We start from the raw sequence: 21,523 nt of genomic DNA, 5'->3' as shown, positions 1-21,523 counted from the left end.
TCTCTATCCCTTCCCTCCCTTCCTCTTCTCTCTCTAGTCTTTCATTTCTTTCTTCATCTTACTGTGTAGCCCAGGCTAGCCTAGAACACCTGATCTTCCTGCCTTAACTTTCTAAGTACTGGGATTATAGCTGTGCACTACTGTGATTCTCTCTCTCTCTCTCTCTCTCTCTCTCTCTCTCTCTTTCTCTCTCTCTCCCTCTTTCTCATCTTAACAATAATATATCAGCATATTTTCATGGAAACTTACATATTCATATCCATCAGTGCTGTTTCATCCATTTCAGAACAGTTTACTGACATTTTAAATTATTGCTGCTCTAGTCTACCGCAAGGCACTCTAGTATGATGTTGCACATATTGAGAGGTATATTCTCCACATATCAGGGATATTTAACAAATATGATGATATTCATTTCTACAGATTTTTTTCATAAGAATAATGCAACTTTCCCCCCCTCATTTTCTGTTCCTCATTTCAAGTATTATATTTTGAAAGCATGTTGCTGGCTGTGAAGTGCTTTCAGTCAATGCAATGAAAACCATTGATGAATCCCAAAGTGTTAGAGCAACTTTACATTTCTGAGAACAGGAGGGTTATGATCATATACACATAACATTGAATTTGGCACACTCAGCTCTTGTTTGGGATAGACACTGACATGGAATTCTGCTAGTCAATCCTCTTGTTCTCCCTATATCGCCCCTGCCTTCTCTAATCAAGTCAGCTCTGAATCTGCCAAGATCCTCCACCCCCTGTGACCCAACTTGGATTTGCTGTCACCCTTGCACTGGTTTTTCTGCAGACGTCCATGGTCATGTGAGACCCTGGTGATGCTATTATAGAGCTGGGTGTGGGGTGCAGTAGCTTTTCAGTATCTTAGACCAGCCCACAGACCCCATTGTGGAACACACACTATGGGAGAATTCTCAGAAGAAACTTGTAGCCAAATCACTGAGCTTCATTCTGTATGAGGAACAAAAAGAATAGAGTCCAGAACACATTTCTGAAATCACTACTGGCCATTTCTACAGTATTCAATTATCCTAGAGACCATGAGTGAAGAAATGTCTGTGACCTTCAACTAATGATTAAGAGAAGAATTAAAAAAATTATTTAATAACCACATACTTAGAAGAAGCATTTCATTACATCAGCATTGACATATTCAATAACAATTTTCTGAGCTAGGCTGCATCTCTTACAAAATTGGCTGTACATTTTTAGGTTTACAGATGAATTATTACAGTTATACAATATTGTACTCAGTATAAACCCTATAAGACATAAAATTAAATGATGTTTTAACCTTCAAAAAAGATCTCCATTTCATTATTAAAATACAGAGTTTCATGCAGAAGACTTCATTTTAATGCAATTGACATTAAGATGATTGCACATGCGTTTCTATCTCTATATATCAGATTATTACTAGTCACAGTCGGTTACTTTCTGAGCTCCTTGGCATCTGAGCATGGATATAAAGTCATCAGGTAGATTTCAATAATAATGTTTTTCACATCTACTAATTATTAAGGAGCAAATTTTTATGCTTTGAAGAATTATTATTTTTTAATCATTATACTTTTTAAATTTTTAATAACTACATGATTAGAAGCTTTTCACTACAGCTTTAACATATTCAGTAACACACTCCAGAGCAACAGTACATCTCTTTCACAAGTGGGTGCAAGTTTCTAGGTTCGCAGTTGAATTAATATAGTTATATATTATTGAACTCAGTATAAGCCCTGCAAGAAATAAAATTGGATGGGTTTTTAACCTTTAAAAAAGATCTCCATTTCATTTTATAATATATTGTTCCTTGCAGACAGACTCATTGTTTTCGCTACTAACACTGAGATGTTGGTGCGTGCGTCTCTAATCTGTATTTAATATTGGGTTTGCAAACACTCGCTGCGCTCATTGAAGAGAACGTGGAGGAAGAGCGTGACTGATAAACACCTCAAGAAACTGATGTATGTTGTTGTGCCTTGTCGTTGCTGGTCCTCCCCCTGCCCTCTCCACCTCCTGTCCCCTCTGCTGCTTCTCTCTGCCCCCCTTCTGCTTCTGTGTCACAAGTGTGTCATTATCCTCTTTTTTCTGTTCTCCCCTTCCCTTGAGATCTCTTCCTCCCCAGTCACAGCCCCCTTTCCACTCTGTGCACTTCCCAAGCACATGCACACACCCACCACACACAGATATACAGACACAGACACACACACACAGACACACACACACACACACAGACACACACGAGCATGCACAGGCATGTTACTCACACAGACACGTGGACACACCGAAAATTTAAATCTAGATTTCATTCATGAGAGGAAAAAAATGAAACATTTGATTATCTGAGTTTGGTTTATTTCACTTCACATGATCTCTAGATCCAACCATTTTCCTGTAAATGTATGATCTCATCTTTTATGGATAAGCAGTACCCACCACCTATTCCCATCCATTCACCTGGTAATGGGCATCTGGACTAGTTCCACTTCTTGGATACTGTGGCTGGTACATGGAAGTGTAAGTGTCTCTAGGGGATGTTGACTCATGCGTTAGCTACTTTCCTGTTGCTGTGGTAAAACACCATGACTAAGGCAACTTATAGAAAGAAGAATTTATTTGGTTTATGATTGTAGAGGAATCAGAGTCCATCATGGTAAGGGAGGCATGCCAGTAGATCCCTGGAGCAGAAAGCTGAACTCTCACGTCTTCCAGCATGCACAGGAAGCAGAGAGAATGAAATTGGAAATGGAGCAAAGCTACGAACTTTCAAAGTCTGCCCCAGTGACATGCATCCTCTAGCAAGGCTACACCTCCTAAACTTTTGAAAACAGCACTAATAACTAGGGCCAAGTGTTCAAATACTTAGAGCCTATGGAGAATGTCTTCATTCAAACCATCACAACCGAGGCATGGTATAACTATGTCATACGATAGTTCTATTTTTAGTGAAAAATTTTACTGGCATGTATTGACATATAATAACGGGTTTCACTATGTACACAGTGTATTTTGATCATATTCTCTCTTTGTTCTTCTCTCTTGTTCTTCTTCCACTTCTGATAATCCCCTTCCTCTTCCCAACTAGTCCCTTAGTTTTAGTTTTTGAGGCGCTTCCACGCTGATTTCTACAGTGGCTGTGTGAGTTTCCTTTCCCACAGAGGTGTAGAAGTGTTCCTCTTCCCCCACATCCTCAACATTTGTTGTCATTTATTTTCTTTCTTTTAAAAAAATGATTTTTATTTCATGTTTCAGAGTACTATGCCTGCATGTGTGTACGTGCACCCATGTTGTGCAGTGCCTGCAGAGGACAGAAGAGGGCGTCAGATCCCCTGAACCTGGAGGTACCACTGAGCCATCTTTCCAGTCTATCATTTGTTTTCTTGATGATAGTCATTCTGACTGGGATGAGATGGAATCTCAGAGTAAATAACTTGTATTTACCTGATGGGTAAGGATGTTGCACACCTTTTCAAATACATGTTGGCTATTTGTGTTTCTTTTTTGAGAACCATCTATGCAGTTCATTGGTTTACTTATTGATGGGTTGATTTGTATTTTATTTTTAGTGTTCTTTATAGATTTTTAGATATGGTATTGGCACAAAATCAGACATGCAGACTAGAACAGCAGACTGACAAACAAATTCACATGGCTGCAGACCCCTAACCTTATACAAATGCATCAAAAGCCTACATTGAATAAAAGAAAATCTCTTTAGCAAATGATACTAATAAAACTGGATATTCGTATGTATAGGAACAAAGTTAGATTCACATCTTACTCTATTAAAATCAGTTCAAAATAGATCAATAGACTTAATGAAAGATTGAAATGTTAGAACTGTGAGAGGAAAATATAGACAAAACACTTCAAGATTAAGAATAGAGAAAGGCTTTCTGAAAGGGAGCTAATAGCAAAGAATCAACCCTAATAGTTGACAAATTGGACCATATGAAATTAAAAAGCTTTTTCATAGCAAAGGAATCAGTCAGCAGAATGAAGAGGAAGCCTACAGAATGGAAAATCCTTTTGGCAACTATGTATCAGGCAGGGAATTAATATCTAGAATGTATAAAGAACTCCAGAAATCAGAATATTGAAGTGATGTCATCTCCCCGTGCCCATGGCATCAATAGAAACCATAGTAAAGGCGTGGGAACAACCCAGATTTCCATCAAGAAATGAGTGGACTAAAACTGTGCTGTATACATACATGGTGACAGTACTCAGACAGGAAGGAAATCCACCTACTTGTGATAGTGTGTATGAATCTTGAGGACACTATTCTAAATGAAGTAAGCCAGCCACAGTAAGTCACAGGGACATGATTTCACTTATATGACATATATAAAATTGCAACGGACCAGCCCAGACCGGAACACTCAGTCCTACGGGAACAGGGAATCGGAGAGTGGGCAAGGATTCGGCGAGTGACAAACAGACACAACACAAGAGATGGTTGGTGATCTGAATGTAATTTTCTAAAGTGGAGCATCAGATTTTATACAAGTTACAGAACAAGATTGTGCAAGCATCAGGTTGATTTCATGGTTAATTATTTTGTTAGAAATACAATTCAAAATCAAAGCAACACAGTACAGTGTAGAGTGTTCTTATCTAATAAATCCGCTGCTTAGACTATTTGTCCTTTTCCCTTAGTGGTTTGGCGACATCAGCTACTTATAAATTTCATGGTTGGTAATTTTATGGTTCTGTTTTCTCAATTTTATTTTACTTCTGAGGTTTCGGTGGCCGAAGCCAATGACTAGGTCCGTGAAGTTATAATAACTCCATATAACTTTGAGAACATATTTTTATACTGTCTTTTTATGTTTTTTATACTGCCTGTAATTGTTCAAGTATACTTTGCTATGCTGACTTGTAGTAAAGGCACTAAGGTGGTCTGGATCTAGCTAACCTATCCATAAACTATAATGAATACCATGAAACTTTCCTTCCTTGAATATTTACCCATCTATTATTTCCTTTATAAACTCCTGTATGAGGAAGTGGTTCATCAGTGGGCTCGGGGATTTTAAATATGTTCTCCTTTCCCTTCAGGGGATGCCATAGCCTACCTCCTCCTAGCTCGTAGGCAATTCTAAGGTCTATCTTGACTGTAGGCAGCAATCTTCTTTTAGTATCCCTTTGATCTCATTGAGTCAACTCTAGGGACTGAAGCAAAGGGATTATATACAAATAATTCTTGCTGTAACTTATCTAGAATTTTCCAAAGTTGCTTATTCTCAGCTGCTTTTCTTATTGCTTGAAACAAGAGAGGAGCATTTGGAGGAAGTCTAATATCGGGTGACTGAGTTCCCAGGAAATCATCCGTATCTAGTCTCTTTATGACCTGAGTAGGTACAAAGCAGTTCCTCTATGAGGAAAGAACAGGAATGAAGACAGCAATAAAGACAAGAACTAAAGCAGAACAGCCAAGGACACAGCATGCTTTTTAACACAGCCATCTCCAAGGAGGCATTCTTCCTTTGAAGTCTTCTCAGCCTCCCCATGGAGAGTTCCTCAGGCGGGGTCCACTGGAGGTGGCGTGACATAAAATCTTCAAATTCAGACAAGAAAAAGATAGAATGTTGGCTCCCAGAGGCCAGGGTAGAAGGGAATGGAGAGCTGTGCATCAGTGGGTGTTAAATTTCAGTATTGCAAAATGAACATCGTCCAGATTTCTGCTGTCAAATATTGCACCTATTATGTGTAACCCAATGACAACTGACTGGACACATAAAGCTACTGAGCAGAGAGTTCTCTTGTCAAATGTTCTCCCAACAGTAAAATAGACACGAACAACTTAGAATGAATCACGGAATAGAATTTATTAAGAATTACAGAGGGCTCCTGTCCCTAGGAAGAGTGAGCAGGAAAGAGAACGTCGAGTACGAGATTCTACAGTGCACTGCAGAGGATAAGGTGGGTTTGAAGATGATGGGTCAGTTGCATAAACCTATGGCATTTTAATGAGTAAAGTGTCTTCCTAAATTATTTAGGGGCAGTAAAGATCTTGGTTTCAGAATTTAAGCACAAACCACATGAAGGATTTATGAAAAGCTCACAAGATTCAGAAGCTCTAAGAAGGGGAATAGAAAAGCACCCTGCTTTCCCTCAGGGAGATTCAGGGGCTCTTAAAACAAAGTGGATGCTGAATGTTATCAGTGTGGATGCTGGTGATAGTCTGGTGGTTACAGAAAAGGTAAGAAGTGAATTTGTGCAGGCACGGCAAGTCAGCAGAAGGAGTTTGGTTGGTCCTTTGGGAAGTTGATCAGCAGCAACAGGGTTGGCAGCAGCTGGTCACACAGGGTGGCTTACAGCAGGTGGTCCTTCAACAAGTGGTTTCACAGCAGGTTGAGGGACAGCAGGGCTGGCAGCAGCTGGATTCGCAGCTGGGCTGGCAGCAGGGTGTGCTGCAGCAGCTGATCACACAGGTTGGTTTATAGCAGGTGGTTCTGCAGCAGGTGGTTTCACAGCAAGTGGGTTGGCAGCAGGGGTGGCAGCAGGGTGTGCTACAGCAGCTGGGGAGGCAGCAGGGTTGGCAGCAGCTGGACTCACAGCAGCTGGGCTGGCAGCAGGGTGTGCTGCAGCACCTGGTCACACAAGTTGGTTTACAGCAGGTGGTCTGGCAGCAGGTGGTTTCACAGCAGGTTGGAGGACAGCAAGGCTGGCAGCAGCTGGGGTGGCAGCAGGGTGCACTACAGCAGCTGGGGATGCAGCAGGGCTGGCAGCAGCTGGTCACACAGGCTGACTTCCAGCAGGTGGTCCTGCAGCAGGTGGTTCTGCAGCAGGTGGGCTGGCAGCAAGGGGAGCAGCAGGAGGTGGTCATAGTGTCAGATGTGGAGGGTGGGGTCCTGCTCACAGGGGAGTTTTCTACAGTACAGTGAGTGTCTCCATCCTGGGCCTTTTATACATCAGGACAACACAGTTTGACCAATCAGTAGGGCTTTCCTTGTTGTTGTTTATATACTATTTCATATTCAGTTTGATGTTGTCTTTCAATGTTATGATTTTTTTCAAAGTAAGTATTTAATACCTTTCTTAACTGAGAGTAACTCATTAGGTAATCTCAGATAAGAGGAAGCTAGTCACACCATCAGCAGCAACTTACTTTGATCATTACCTGATCATATCATCACTCTGGCACCCTGAGAGAGTCTGAGTAGTTGTTCCTTAAAGCTCTGTTCCTTTGACTCTATGTAGATTAGGAAGACTCTGGAGAGAGGTATGATGATGCTCAGTGATGAACTCGAGACTAGCTGACTGTTTACTCAAAAAAAGCTGACTCTGTGCTAGCTCAGGTGTTGGTCTCTGTACCTGCCTATGCGTCCCAGATGTGTCAAAGACAACTTGGGGTGAAGAGGCTGGTGATGTAGTTCAGTTAGTAGGGTGCTTGCTTAGCATGCATGAAGCCCAGGTTTCTATCTCCAGCACTGAATTAACCAGGTATGGTGGCACGTGCCTATAACCCTAGGATTCAGGAAGTGGAGGTGGAGGATTAGAAGTTCAAGGTCGTCCTTGGCTACAGAGTGAGTCTGAAACCAGCTTGGGCTACACTGGACTCTGTCTAGAAAACACAGGCAGTTTGGGAAGCTGTTTGGTACTATCTCCCTATGCCTTCCACAGCAGAGCTGAACCAGAGCAGGTGGGTAGAAGCAGCAGGAGCACATTAGAGTAAGGAGGCCGTATTAGTCACGTCTCTGTTGCTGTGATAAAACACCATGACCAAGGCAACTATTAAAAGGAAGAGTTTGTGGGGTTCACAGTTCCAGAGGGATAAGAGTCCATCACGGTGGAACAGACACAGCAGCAGGCAGCTGGAGCAGACAGTTAAGTGCTAACATCTTCTAGCAGTCAAAGAAAGCAGAGTGAACCATATTGGAAGTGGGCAAGGCTATAAGCACTCAAAGCCTGCCTCAAGTGACTTGCTTCCTGCAGCTAGACTGCACGTGCACTCCTAAACTTCCCCAAACAGTGCCACGATCTGGGGACCAAGTGCTCAAATACTTGGAGCTTCTGGGGGACAGTCTCATTCAAACTGCCACAGAGTTATCAACAGATACGGTGGCCATTTGTTCTGGTTTGCCTAGGTCTAAGACCATACCAGGATGAGCATGCGTGAGTTTTTGTCATACAACTGCTGCAGATCTGGACAAGTCATGGACCAGGTAAATCTAATCCTAACCTTCATTGAAGCAAGGACAGTGTTCTTAGTTCATGATCGTTCTCCGTTTTCTTTCTTTTCTCCTGTTCTGTTCTTTCTCTTCCCTTCTCTCTCTATCTGTTGCCTCACCACTTTCTTTGTTGCAGCTGGACTTGACTTACCGGCTCTATTAAGAAACAGAAATGAACTCCACATTCTACCAACCTTATCCTTTCATTCATTCCCCAAAGGATTTGATTGCTGTGTTGACTTTCAACAATCCAGGCAAACTAGGTCAGTTTTGGCTTTTTTTTCTTTCAATAATTTTCTTCTTGCTGAGTTTAATTTTTGAAGTCACCAACTTTAGAGACTGGGCTAAGCTGTACTGTCAGACGCCCACTGGTATGCTCTAGATAACACTTGTGACATATGAGTTATGTTGTTAGCAGGTGCCCAAGTTCTTTTCCCAGGATGTAGAGGACACCTTTGTCTAGCTCAATGGAGTTGAAACAATTGGCACCTTCACTGGGACTGTAGACTTTTCCAGACAGTGACCTCTTTGAGATCAGGTGGTAGGGAATCATGCCATATCCCAACTTGCTCTAAAATGCTATGTCAGAAAGGACCAAATGGAAATGTTGCTAGTTTTTGATCCCAAACTGGGTCCTTTGTCCTTTAGCATCATAGAACTGATGACAAAATCCAGACTCCACTGCGCTCAGAAGGATTTACTTTTCTCTTGGACAGAGAATAAGGAGAAGAAGGAGAAATGACAGCAAATCAGGCTCCCACCTGAACAAAAGATTCCAGAATAAAGAGATAAAGAGGGAAGCTATTAAATAACAAACAGGAGTATTAGTCACCAAGTTTTTGGGGACGTGGTAGTCTATCTTGAAGGTGGGGGACTCCTATCCTTTAATCTCTGTGAGTTGGTTTGAGTCTAAGTTGGAAGCCGGCTGGAGATGATATAGTTGGCAGGAATTTTGCTAGGGTAATACGATACAATGATATTGTAATGAATCTGGGGTGAATGCAGGTCAGCATGGCGTCCTTTAGGGCTAAACCTGTTTGACCTGGTACATTTCTACATCTTGTTTCTCTGGAACAGTCAAGATCCTGGCTATCTTCATGGCTGGATAGGAAGGTGCAATGTCTGAAACTGAACTGGTTAACAAAAATGATTCCTTCTCAGAGTCCGAGGGGTGCTGACTTGATAACAAACAGAAATACCAGCACTAAGCTGTCCTAAGAAAAGAAATCAAGAAAATTTATATTATCTTTGGCAAGAGGAAGTTAAAAAGAGCCTAATTAGAAGCACAGCCAATTTGTTTTTTAAAATAATTTTTTCTTTGTTATTTTTATTTGATGTGTATGACTGTATTGCCTGCATGTGTGTAAGTGCACCCATGTTGTGCAATGCCTGTGGAGTCAGAAGAGGGCATTGGATTCCCCTGGAACTGGAATTAGGGATGGTTCTTAGTTGCCATGTGGGTGCTGAGAATCGAACTTGGGTCCTCTTCAAGAGCAGCCAGTGCTCTTAACCTCTGAGTCATCTCTCCAGCCCCCAGCATAGCTGATTTGTGCAAAGGTAACTTCAAGAGAAGGAATGACTTCATGATTAGCAGAGCAGATACTTGCTTTATGGAGAATTTTGAGGATTTGTCCAAAGATAATTGGGTGGTTCATCATGGAAGTTTGGAGCTGGGGAATCCTCTTGTGGAAATGTTGGTAGTGCCTAGTTGAACACAAGACGGAAAGGATATCTAAGGATATTCTAATTTACTAGGTACATAATGCATTTTACCCAGATTGCATGGTACGTCATTAAGCATTGAAGTATTATTCAATAACTGCAATATCAGAATACTGTATCTATTAGACAAAGGTGCCTAGAGACAAAGGTGCGGACAAAGACCTGGAGAAGTGAGAAACTTTATATACAGGTGAGAATATAAAATTATATAATACCTATTGGAAAATTTCAAACAATCTTAAAAACAAAGCCAACATATCTCTGTGGTAGGATTTAGAATCCTTTGGGCATATACCTAGGAATGGTTTCTGTGGGTAATATGAAAGTTCTAATTTTTTTTTTGAGAAACCTCCATGCTGATTTCAATAATGGCTAGACTACTTTATAATCCCACCAGCAGTGAATTACTGTTCTTTTCCCAACCTTTTTAAAAAGACAGGATCTCCCTGTAGCCCCAACTGACCTGGAATTGGCTTTGTAGGCCAGGTTGGCCTTGATCTCACAGAGATCAGCTTACCTCAGCCACCAGATCTAGTGGTGGGATTAAAGGCGTGCGTCTACATTCTTTCCCCACGTTCTTATGAGCATTTGTCGTCTTATTTGTTGATGATTCCCTTTGTGTCCGGGTGAGATTGAATCTCAAAGTAGCATTAATTTGCATTTCCTTGAAGTCTAGGGATGTTGAGTAGTCTTGTAGACACTTATTGGCTATTTGTGCTTCTTCTTTTGGGAACTGTCTGCTCTTTTCATTAGTCCAGTTGTTGATTGGCAGTCTTTATTTCAGGTGTTTATTTTTGCAATTCTTTCTATAGTCTAGATATTAATCCCCTGTCTGGATTATAGCTGGTAAAGATTTTCTCTCATTCTTTAGCTGTCTGTTCGCCCTTCTGATAGATTCCTTTGCTGTGCAGGAACTTCCTAATTTCGTGTAGCCCTATCTCTTAGTTCTTGGGGCTAGTTCCTGTGTTATTGGAGTTCTGTTTATGAAATCCAATTCTTTGTTCCTTATCCTTTCCTCTAATAGTTTCAACATTTCAGATTTTAAATTCAGGTCTACATATCCTACTGCAGAGATACTTGTACATCCCTATTTACTGCTGCGCTATTCACAGTGGTAAGGAAATGGATGTGCAGCCTAGATGTCCATCAACAGATGGATGGATAATGAAAACGAGGTACACATACCCAATGGAATTTTATTCACTTGTAAAGAAAACTGCAGGATGAACTTTCCAGCAAAATGGATGGATATGGGAAATTTAATAAGCAAGGTAATCCAGGCTTAGAAATAAAAAATCACGTTATTTCTCATATGTGGATCCTAGCTTATAATGTCTATATGTATAGAGGTGTGTGTGTATGGGGTATAGACTATGAAAGGAGACCACAAGAAATAAAAATACGGTGTTGAGAAGGTGGGGGAGTAGAGCACTAGAACATGTGACATAAAAGGGAAAAGGAGGCTGTGGGGGGGCTGTGGGGGTAGAAGGCACAAAGGGGGCTGTGGGGGTAGAAGGCACAAAGGGGGCTGTGGGGGTAGAAGGCACAAAGGGGGCTGTGGGGGTAGAAGGCACAAAGGGGGCTGTGGGGGTAGAAGGCACAAAGGGGGCTGTGGGGGTAGAAGGCACAAAGGGGGCTGTGGGGGTAGAAGGCACAAAGGGGGCTGTGGGGGTAGAAGGCACAAAGGGGGCTGTGGGGGTAGAAGGCACAAAGGGGGCTGTGGGGGTAGAAGGCACAAAGGGGGCTGTGGGGGTAGAAGGCACAAAGGGGGCTGAAGGGTCAGCGGGTGTGGAAGAGTATGGGGGAGGGGAGTCAACAGATCAAATTTTACCTGAGAATGTCATAAGGAAACCTAAGACTACGTATGCTAATTTAAAATTCTAAAATAAAAAGTAAACACATTTATTTTTTTCAAAAGAAAAGAGACATCACATGGCCCAGCAACCGAACTTTGGAATATTTGTCCAAAATCATTGAAATCAGATTTAAAGAGATAGTAACACAACACCCCCTTTTTACTTGAATTTTTATTGATTCCAGAATTTCATGCTATGTATTTTGATCACGTTCGGACTGCTTCCCGTTAGCCTCCTCCCCACCACGTACCCTCAACTTCACGTCCTCCATTGTTATCTATTCTTTTCTTTTTAAAAAATTTATTTTTTTAAAAAAATTTTTTGTTCTTAAAGGCCTATTGACTTCCAATCTGAGTCTCTCAAGTGCTCCTGGGTGTGGGTTTATGCCCTAGGTCTGCTCAACCTACCAGGTGTCACACCAGTAAGAAAACCTGATTCTCTTCCCAACAGCCATCAGTTGCTAATAGATCCTTAGTTAAGTTTGGGTTTCCTGCTCGTCTCTCCCACCTGTGCTGGGTCCCTGTGTGGCTTGGGTTTGCACAAGCCTTGTACATGTTGTCATAAGCACTGTTGGTTCATATATACAAATACCCTACGATGTCCAGAAAACAGTTCCCATGTATTCACCTATCACCTCTGGATTTTGCAAATAGTTCCATTCTCTCTTCTGCAATGATCCCTGAGCCTTGGGAAAAGAAATGTGATACAGATGTCCCATGTAGGGTCAAACACTCATAGTCTCTTATTCTCTACACTTTGTTTGTTTGTGAGTCTCTGTGTTAATCTCCATCTGCTTCAAGAAGAACCTTGAGAGTTGAGAGATGTACTAATCTGTGGGTCTAACAATAAGTAACTGTGAGACAGTTTAATATGTCTGTTTAGTAGAATGATAGTAGTAGGTTATCCCCAGTGGCCCATGATTTGTTTATCTGCAAGTTCTTCTCTGCTAACACTGTGAGGTATGGACTCCCTGTTGTGAAGTGGACCATGATAGTCAAAAATAATCCTGAATAATAAAATATGCAGGAGGTATCACCATCTCTGATTTCAAATAAATAGTACAGAGCTATGGTTAAAAAAAAGCACAACATTGGAATAAAATCAGACCCAATGATCAGTGGAACAGAATTGAGGACCCAGATGCGAGTTGATGGACTTACAAATACTTGTGTTTTGAAAAAGGGGCCAAAAACGCACATTGGACAAAAGGCAGCATGTTCAACATATGGTGCTGGTCAAACTGATAGCTCCACGTAGATCCCATTTCTCACCCTGCACAAACATCAGCTCCAAATAGATCAACTCCTCAACATAAGACCTGATACTTTGAATCTGACAGAGGAGAAAGTAGGGAATATACTGGAACTTATAGGCAAAGGAGAGGATTTTGTGACCAGTATCTGAATGGTGTAGGCATTAAGTCCAACAATTGACAAAGGTGACCTCATGAAACTAGAAAACTTCTATATAGCAAAGGGTTTGATTGAAGAGCCAACCTATAGCATGGGAAGACTCTTAACCAGCTATACATTGAACAGAGGGTTAGTTTCTTAAATACACGAAGAACTCAAAAAAAATCAAACATCAGAACAAACAAAACCAAACAACACACATACACACAACAACAACAGCCTGATTAAACATTGGGGCAAGGAACTAAACAGTTTATAAATGATGAAACACAAATGGCTGAGAAATACTTAAAGAAATTGTTCAACATCTTTAGCCATCAGGGAAATGCAAATTAAAACTGCTTTGAGATTTCATCTTTCCCTAGTCAGCGTGGCTGAGACCCAAAAAACAAATGATGACAAATGCTGGTCGGATGTAGGGAGAAAGGAGCACTTATTCACTGCTAGTAGGAATGCAAAACTACTTCAACCATTATGGAAATCACCGTGGAGATTCCTCAAAAAGCTAAAAATAGATCTCCCACACGATCTAGTCATATCATCGTTGGGCATATACCCAAAGTACTCAGTATCCTACTACAGAGATACCTGTTTATCTATGTTCAATGCTGTCCTATTCACAATAACCAGGAAATGGAAACAATCTAGATGCCCATCAACTAATGAATGGATCATCAAAGTATGGTACATTTGCACAGTGGAAGAATATTATTCAGCTGCTAAGAAAAACAAAATTATGAAATTCATAGGTAAATGGATGGAACTGGAAACATTCATTGTTGAGTAGGTGTATCCTCTGAGACAGTCACTCCTCCCACCCAATCAGTCAGCTTCAACTGCATGAGGGGGAGGGTCTAGCGACAGATGCTGAGAACTCTGAGAAGTGCTGAGGACAATGGGAAAAAGGGGGAGAGTTGCCATCTGGGCCACAGCACGTGGGCCAAAGAGTAGCCGTGATGTGAAAACAGGGCCCAAGGGCAATCATGCCTTTGTAAGTAAGCCCTTCCTGGATGTCATAAACTAGACAAAAACCCCAAATAGACTGTATCCTGTTGGTTTTTCCAGTCCGCATGAGGATCCTAGAGAGTGCACGGTGTGTGTGTGTGTGTGTGTGTGTGTGTGAAGGGTGGCAATTTGGCACAACATTCACCTTAAATGAGCTTTGAATCTTTAGATAGATGTGTTTCAATTGGAAAATCCTTTGCGATCAGGAAATTAATAAGGGGTGATGGGGTGTGGTTCATGGGACAGGAGATAGAGTGCAGAGATATAAATGGAAAAAGGGAATAAAGGATAGGATGGGCTTAGTGGGGTGGGAATGGGAGGGTAGGGCAGAAGAGGGACTAAGAGGAGGGATAACTAACATGAAAGACTTTTTGGAAAAGTCATGTAGAAACCTCAACATATACATACATAATATTAAAAATGTTTAAATGTAGTTGCCCTACATTAGGGGTTGAATGGCCTTAATAAACTAGCAAATGCAAAGCCCAGTGGCAGGAATGAGCTCCCTATTCTGGAGTTACTGACCAGAGAGATCCCATGGATCCTCAGTTGATACTATTGCCATTGCTCTTGAATACCCACCAGAACTTGATGGTAAGACCCTCTTGCTGAAGACACTACATACCTGACTTATAGAACAAACAGGGAAAAAATAAAGCTGGTACTGACCTTGAAGCTACATCTCTGCTGGCTAGATTTCATAGTCGTAGAATGTATTATGTATGTTATTGACAGAGAAAGGTAATCATCAGTGTCATTTAGCTCTGAGCCCTGCAAGCTACAGTAACAACTGGCTTGGCATAATATGTCCAATGCTTTAATAGTGGTACAAATATTATGGGAGAAGCCAACCACCTTCTAATTTGACTTAAGACCCACTTAACATATACTTCTTGATGGCAGCACTATTAACAATATTTAAGATGTGGGAGATACATAAATGTTCATCAAGTAACAGAAGGAGAAAATTTTAGAGAGAGACCAATGTTGTATCATCACACTCACGTGAGATTTTAAAAATTGTGGTTTCCAGAGCCAAGAAAGTGGGAACTATTGAGTTGGTAATCAATGGGTCTTACATTTCAGGTAAACAAGATAAATATGTAACTCCTGGAGAGCTCTGCAACACTGTGCCTTCTGAGTGAGAGGCAGTGACAACATATTGTATATTTGGAAATTAATTGAGCATGTAAATCTTATATCAAATGAGTTTACCACAGTGCAATAAACAGACAACATGGAATGAAAGATGGTGTATAATTTATTAAGGATTTATGGAGGCTGCATACATTTTGGGAGACAGTTCAAAGTGACAGGAAGGAGGGAGTAAAGTGTGAAGTTCACTGTAAAATAACGTGATTATGAGGATGCATGAAACGATGACATTTGTAATGAAAGTGCTTTCCTAAGTTATATGGAGGAGGGGAAAGCTTAGAATTTAAGCTGAAGCTAAATTTCATGTCTATTATTGAAGAAGCTGGTCTGAGATCTGCAAGACCAGGAAGAGAGAAAATAAGAACTCTGCATTCCCTCAAGGCCATCCATGTGTTAAAATAAAAATTGATAGTCAGAATTTCTGACAATAGCTTAACGGTTTTCACTGAAAGAAGCAAATTTGTGACAGTTGTGCAGATGTTTGTCTGCTGAGGAGCTGATCAGTAGCAGCTGGGCTGGCAGCGGGGTGTGTAGCAGCAACTGGTCCCACAGGTTGGTTTACAGCAGGTGGTCTTGCAGCAGGTGGTTTTTCAGCAAGTTGGTTGGCAGCAGGGTTGGCAGCAGGATGTGCTGCAGCAGCTGGGGATGCAGCAGGGTTGGCAGCAGGTGGGAACACAGCAGGTTGGGGGGCAGCAGGGCTGGAAGCAGCTGGACTCACAGCAGCTGGGCTGGCAGCAGGGTGTGCAGCAGCAGCAGGTCTCACATATTGGTTTACAGCTGGTGGTCCTGCAGCAGGTGGTTTCACAGCAGTTTGAGGGACAACAGGGCTGGCAGTAGCTGGTCACACAGGCTGGCTTCCAGCAGGTGGTCCTGCAGCAGGTAGGCTGGCAGCAAGGGGAGCAGCAGGAGGTGGTCATGGTGTCAGATGTGGAGGGTGGGGTCCTGCTCACAGGCGAGTTTTCCGAAATATCATGACTTCTTTCCGTGTGAGCCTTTTATGCATCAGGTCACCTAGGTGTGGACCAATCAGAATTTTCCTTGTTGTTTACATCATTTTGCATGTTCAATTTTTGTTCATCAAGGAAGATACTGTTCCTTAATAACACTATTCTTTGAAAGTATTTAATTGCTTCTATTTGAGAGATATACACAGGAATTTTTTCAGATAAAATGAAGTGGTCACAACATCATCTTCATCATAGCTCTGAACATCATCTGGTCACGTGTTTGCTCCTGCTTGATTAGCAGTTCAGGACAGCTTTGTAATTTTTTTTCCTTTGTCTATATTTAGATTAGAAAGTAGCCTTGGAGATGGATGTGCTGGTGCTATCTTCATATTGATAGCCAAACACCCAGTTTCTTTTTTGTTTGTCCACAAAAGCCTGACTCCTAACTAATCAGGTATCTGTCCTTCTACCAGATCTACCCCTGTTGTCCCAGGTGTGTCAAATGCCCTTGGGAAAATGATGTTTGGTGGCTGTAGTTCTATGGGTTCATTTTTGAGTCCTAGATCCTATTCCATTTGTCTACCTGTTTGTATTTGTGCCAGTACCAGGTTGTTTTTAGCACTATTGCTCTTAGTGTAATTTGAGGTCAGGTAGTGTGATAACCCCTGCAGTGTTCTTTCTGCTTAGGATCACTGTGGATATGTCATTTTTTTGTGTTTTCATATACATTTTTGGATTTTTTTGTTTGATTTTAGTTTTGTGAAAAATGTCATTGGAATTTTGATGGGATTTGTACTGAATCTATAAATTATTATTGGTAATTTAACAATTTTCACATTATTAATTCTGCCAGTCCAGGAGCGAGGAAGGTCTCTATATCATGTGGTATCTGCTTTAAGTTTTCTCTTTAGTGTCCTATGGTGTTTTATTGTATATGTCTCTCATATCCTTGACGAAGTTTATTCCTAGGTACCTAATTTCTGGCAGGAGCTATTGTGAATAGAATCTTTCTCCTTCCTTCCTTCCTTCCTTCCTTCCTTCCTTCCTTCCTTCCTTCCTTCCTTCCTTCGACAGGGTCTTCCTGTAATCCCAGCTGGCTTGCAACTGGCTATGTAGACCAGACTGGCCTTGACCTCACAGAGATCTGCCTGACAGCTGTAGCAATCAGGGAAATGCAAATTATATCAACTTTGACATTTCATCTTACTCTAGTCAGAATGGCTAAGACCCAAAAACCAAAACCAAACTCAAAACCCCAAACCCCCAATAAATGATGACAAATGCTGTGAAGATGTGGGGAAAGGGGGACATTTATCAACTACTAGTGGGAGTGTACACTGCTTTAACCATTATGGAAATCAGTGTGGAATTTCTTGAAAACCTAAAACAGATCTTCCACATGGCCTATCTATTCTGCTTTCAGGCATACACCCAAAGAACTCTATCCTATGATGGAGATACCTTCTCATCCATGTTCACTGATGCTCTATTCATAATATCCAGGAAATGTAAACAACCTAGATGTCCATCACCTCATGAATGGATAATCAAAGTATGATACATTTACACAATGGGGAAATAGTATTCAGCTGTCATTGAAAAGGAAAGTATGAAATTCATAGGCAAACGGATGATACTGAAACATTCATCCAAAGTGGGGTAACCCAGACCTAGAAAGACAAATGTCGTATTTTCTTTCTCATAAGTGGAAGCTAGCTTTGAATCTCTAGAAGGTGTGTTTCAAATGGAAAATTCAAAGAGTTCAGGAACCTGATAAAGTGCCATGGGGCCTGCTTCATGGGAGGGGAAATAGAATGCAGCAATATAAATGGTAAAGTAAGGGAGTAATGGATAGGACTGATTTAATGGGGTGGGGAATGGGAGGATAGGGCAGAAGGAGAAGTAAGAGGAAGAACAACTAACACTAAAGACATTTAAAAAAGGTCACGTAGAAACCTACTATGAAAACTGCTCTCAGCACACACACACACCACACACACACAATATAAAAAGACTTTAAATGTAGTTAGCCTATAACAGGTGTTCAGTGGCCTTAATGAAGTAGCAAGTACAAAACCTAAGGCCAGGAATGGACTTCCTCTTTGGAGCTGTTCATCAGAGAGATTCCCAACAATTCTCAAATGATACTGGTCATTGCCACTGTACTTGTTTCCCGCCAGATGTTGGCAGTAAGACTGTATTGGTGAAGGCACTACCTGCCTGAGATGCAGAACAAGCAAGGAGAAATCAAGCTGGTACTGACCTGGAAGCCTCATTTCTGCTGGCTAACTTTCATGGTATTAGAATATGCTATGTACATTATTGGCAGAGAAAGGTGACCCAGCTATGAGCCCTGCAAGCCACAAGAACTGGCTTGGCAAAATATGCCCATGGTACAATATTGGTATGAGTAGTATGGGAGTAACCAACATTTTCCTCTTGGGTTTAAGGCTCACTTAACATATCCTTCTTGAAGGTAGCACCTTTAACAATATTTAAGATGTCAAATGTCATCAAGTAACAAAATAGGGGAAGAAAATTTTAAGGAAGGACTAATGTTATACCATTTTACTCATATGAAATCTGTAAAATAGTGGTTTCCTGTGAAGAAGAAGAAGAGGAAAATATTGACTTGGTAATCAATGGACCTTACATTTCAGGTATGCAGGATAGGTATGTAACTCCCAGATACTGGTTCTGTAACATTGTGCCTTCTATGTATGAGACAATGGCAACATATTGTACACTTGGAAATTGGTCAAACATGTACATCTCATATGAAATGTCCCACATGTGAGTCCAAGTGCTTACAGTCACCTGCTTTTTGATCAAGGGCCCCCAAATGCAAATTGGATTTAAACATTTTCAACAAATGGTACTTGTCAACCTGGGTAGGTACATACAGAAGAATGAAACTGGATCCCTGTCTCTCACTCTACACAGCATCAATTCCAAATGCATCAAGTACCTCAACATAAGGCCTGATAACCCTAAATCTGATAGAGAAGAAAGTAGGGAATATACGGGAACTTACATGTAAAAAAGGCTATGTGACCAGGATTCTGATGGTAGCCATTAGGCCCAACAATTGATAAACTGGACCTCAGAAAACTAGAAAGCTTCTGTAGAGCAGGACACTCTCATTTGAGAGAAGACACAACATACAGCCTGGGAAAAATCTTGACCAGCTCCGCATCTGACAGAGGCTTAGTATCGAGACTATACAAAGAATGGAAAGAACCGAAGATTAAAAAAATCAACAAACAATCCCATTAAAAATTGGGACGAGGAACTAAATAATGAGTTTGTTAATGATGAAACACAAACGACTGAGAAATACTTAGAAAATTGTTCATATCTTTTGCCATCAGGGAAATGCAAATTAAAGTGACTTTGAGATTTCACATTACCCTAGTCAGAATGGCTAAGACCAAAACAAAACAAAACAAAACAAAACACCAAAAAAATTGATGACAAATGCTGGTAAGGATGTGGGAAAGAGAACACTTATTCACTTCCAGTGGGCGTGCAAACTGCTTCAGTCTTTATGGAGATCAGTGTGGAGGTTCCTCAAAAAGCTGAAAATAGATTTCCCACATTATACAATCAGACCACTCTTGTGCATATACTCAAAGGACTCTGCATTCTAGGGCTGGAGAGATGACTCGGTGGCTAAGAGGACTGGCTGCTCATGTAGAAGACCTGGATTTGAATCCCAGCACCCACATAGCAGCTAACAACCTTCCATAACTCCAGTTACAGGGGATCCAATGACCCCTTCTGTCCTCTGTGGGCACTGTATGACATGGGTGCACTTACACACATGTAGGCACTATACTCACTCATAAAATAAAAATAAATAAATAAATTTTAAAAGGACTTTGTATTGTATACAGGTATACCTGTTAAACCATGTTCACTGCTGCCCTATTCACAGTAACCAGGAAATGGAAACAATCTAGATGCTCATCAACTGGTGAATGGATAATCAAAGTATAGTACATTAACACAGTGGAGAATTATTACCATCTGTTATGAAACACAAAATTATGAAATCAATAGGTGAATGGATGGAACTGGAAACATTCATTTTAGGTGAGGTGACCCAGAAAGACAAATAGCATATGTCCTCTTTCATAAGTGGATCATAGCTTTTTCATAGCTTTGATATGTGTGTTTCAATGGCAAATCTGTAGAGGTCAGGAAACTAATAAGGTACTGTGGGGGGATGGTTCACAACAGAGGAGAGAGAATGCAGTGATATAAATGGGATAGGAGAATTATGAATAGGACAGGTTTAATGGCATGGAGAATGGGTGGGCAGGGTAGAAGAGGGACTGAGGGAGGGATTCGTAACACTAAAGGCGTTTTGAAAGAGTTGTGTAAAAACCTACTGTGGAAGCTTCTCTCAACATATACATCCACAATATAAAAAGAGTTTAAACATAGTCCTCCTAAAGCAGAGGTTCGATGACGTTCATAGACTAGCAAGTACAAAATTCAATGCCAGGAATGGACTCCCTCTTTTGGAGTTGTTGAACGGAAGATCTCAAAGTACTTCAAATGATACTGGCTTTTGTCATTGAACTTGGTTACTATCAGAACGTGATGGTAAGACCCTATCGCTGAAGACTCTACATACCTGAGACACTGAACAAACAAGGAGAAATCAAGCTGGAACTGATCTGGATGATCTCTGCTGGCTAAATTTCATAGTGCTAGAATGCGCTATGTATGTTACTAACAGGGAAAGGCAGTCCAGTTTTGAGCCTTGCAAGCTACAACTGGCTTGGCAAACTATACCCAATGGTACAGTAGTGGCGTGCATATTATGGGAGTAACCAACCACTTTTTAATTGGATTTAAGGCCCACTTAACATATCCTTGATAGAAGTACTATTAAAAATATTTAAGGACTACTATCCTCAGGCCTCTTGGGGTAAGTCTATAGCACAGCTCTCTGCGCCGGGACTCCCTAAGCCACATTCACCCTTCCATCCCCCCGCCTCGCCTTTCTATACTCCTAGTTTGGGCCTTGCGCCATTCCTAGTCTCGGGGTCCCAGACACCTGGGGAACCAATACTGCTTCCTGATCCTTCTCACCCAGAGCAACTCAGTCCCTTTCTTGGGCTCCAGGAGCACCGCTTCTGGTCCTGGCCCTGCCCTCATCTCCCTCTACTTCCCTGGTCCTCCAACACCCGCCAGCCTCTTTCTGGGGCTGACAGCCTCTTTCT

At 41.3% G+C, this 21,523-nt stretch overlaps 2 protein-coding genes across 2 annotated transcripts; both read right to left on the bottom strand.

The window, feature by feature from the left end:
* Positions 1-6,349: 6,349 nt before the first annotated feature.
* LOC115070697 (keratin-associated protein 9-9-like) lies at positions 6,350-6,847 on the bottom strand. Its single transcript, XM_029564566.1, has one exon. The coding sequence runs from the start codon at positions 6,845-6,847 to the stop codon at positions 6,350-6,352; it is 498 nt and encodes a 165-aa protein (XP_029420426.1).
* An 8,995-nt stretch (positions 6,848-15,842) lies between these two features.
* LOC103735947 (keratin-associated protein 9-1-like) lies at positions 15,843-16,259 on the bottom strand. Its single transcript, XM_029564608.1, is given in 1 exon segment — positions 15,843-16,259. A coding segment is annotated over 1 exon segment (417 nt).
* Between the last annotated feature and the right edge of the window lie 5,264 nt (positions 16,260-21,523).

This window comes from Nannospalax galili, unplaced genomic scaffold (genome assembly GCF_000622305.1).
Source record: "Nannospalax galili isolate Female #2095 unplaced genomic scaffold, S.galili_v1.0 scaffold137, whole genome shotgun sequence".
Lineage (NCBI taxonomy): Eukaryota > Metazoa > Chordata > Mammalia > Rodentia > Spalacidae > Nannospalax > Nannospalax galili.
Note: the sequence above shows the minus strand (reverse complement) of the source record. Positions and strands in the feature narration are given on the sequence as shown.

What these genes read in the sequence shown, in the direction of transcription:
- LOC115070697 (XM_029564566.1), bottom strand. Translation starts at nt 6,847, where the DNA reads ATGACCACCTCCTGCTGCTCCCCTTGCTGCCAGCCCACCTGCTGCAGA.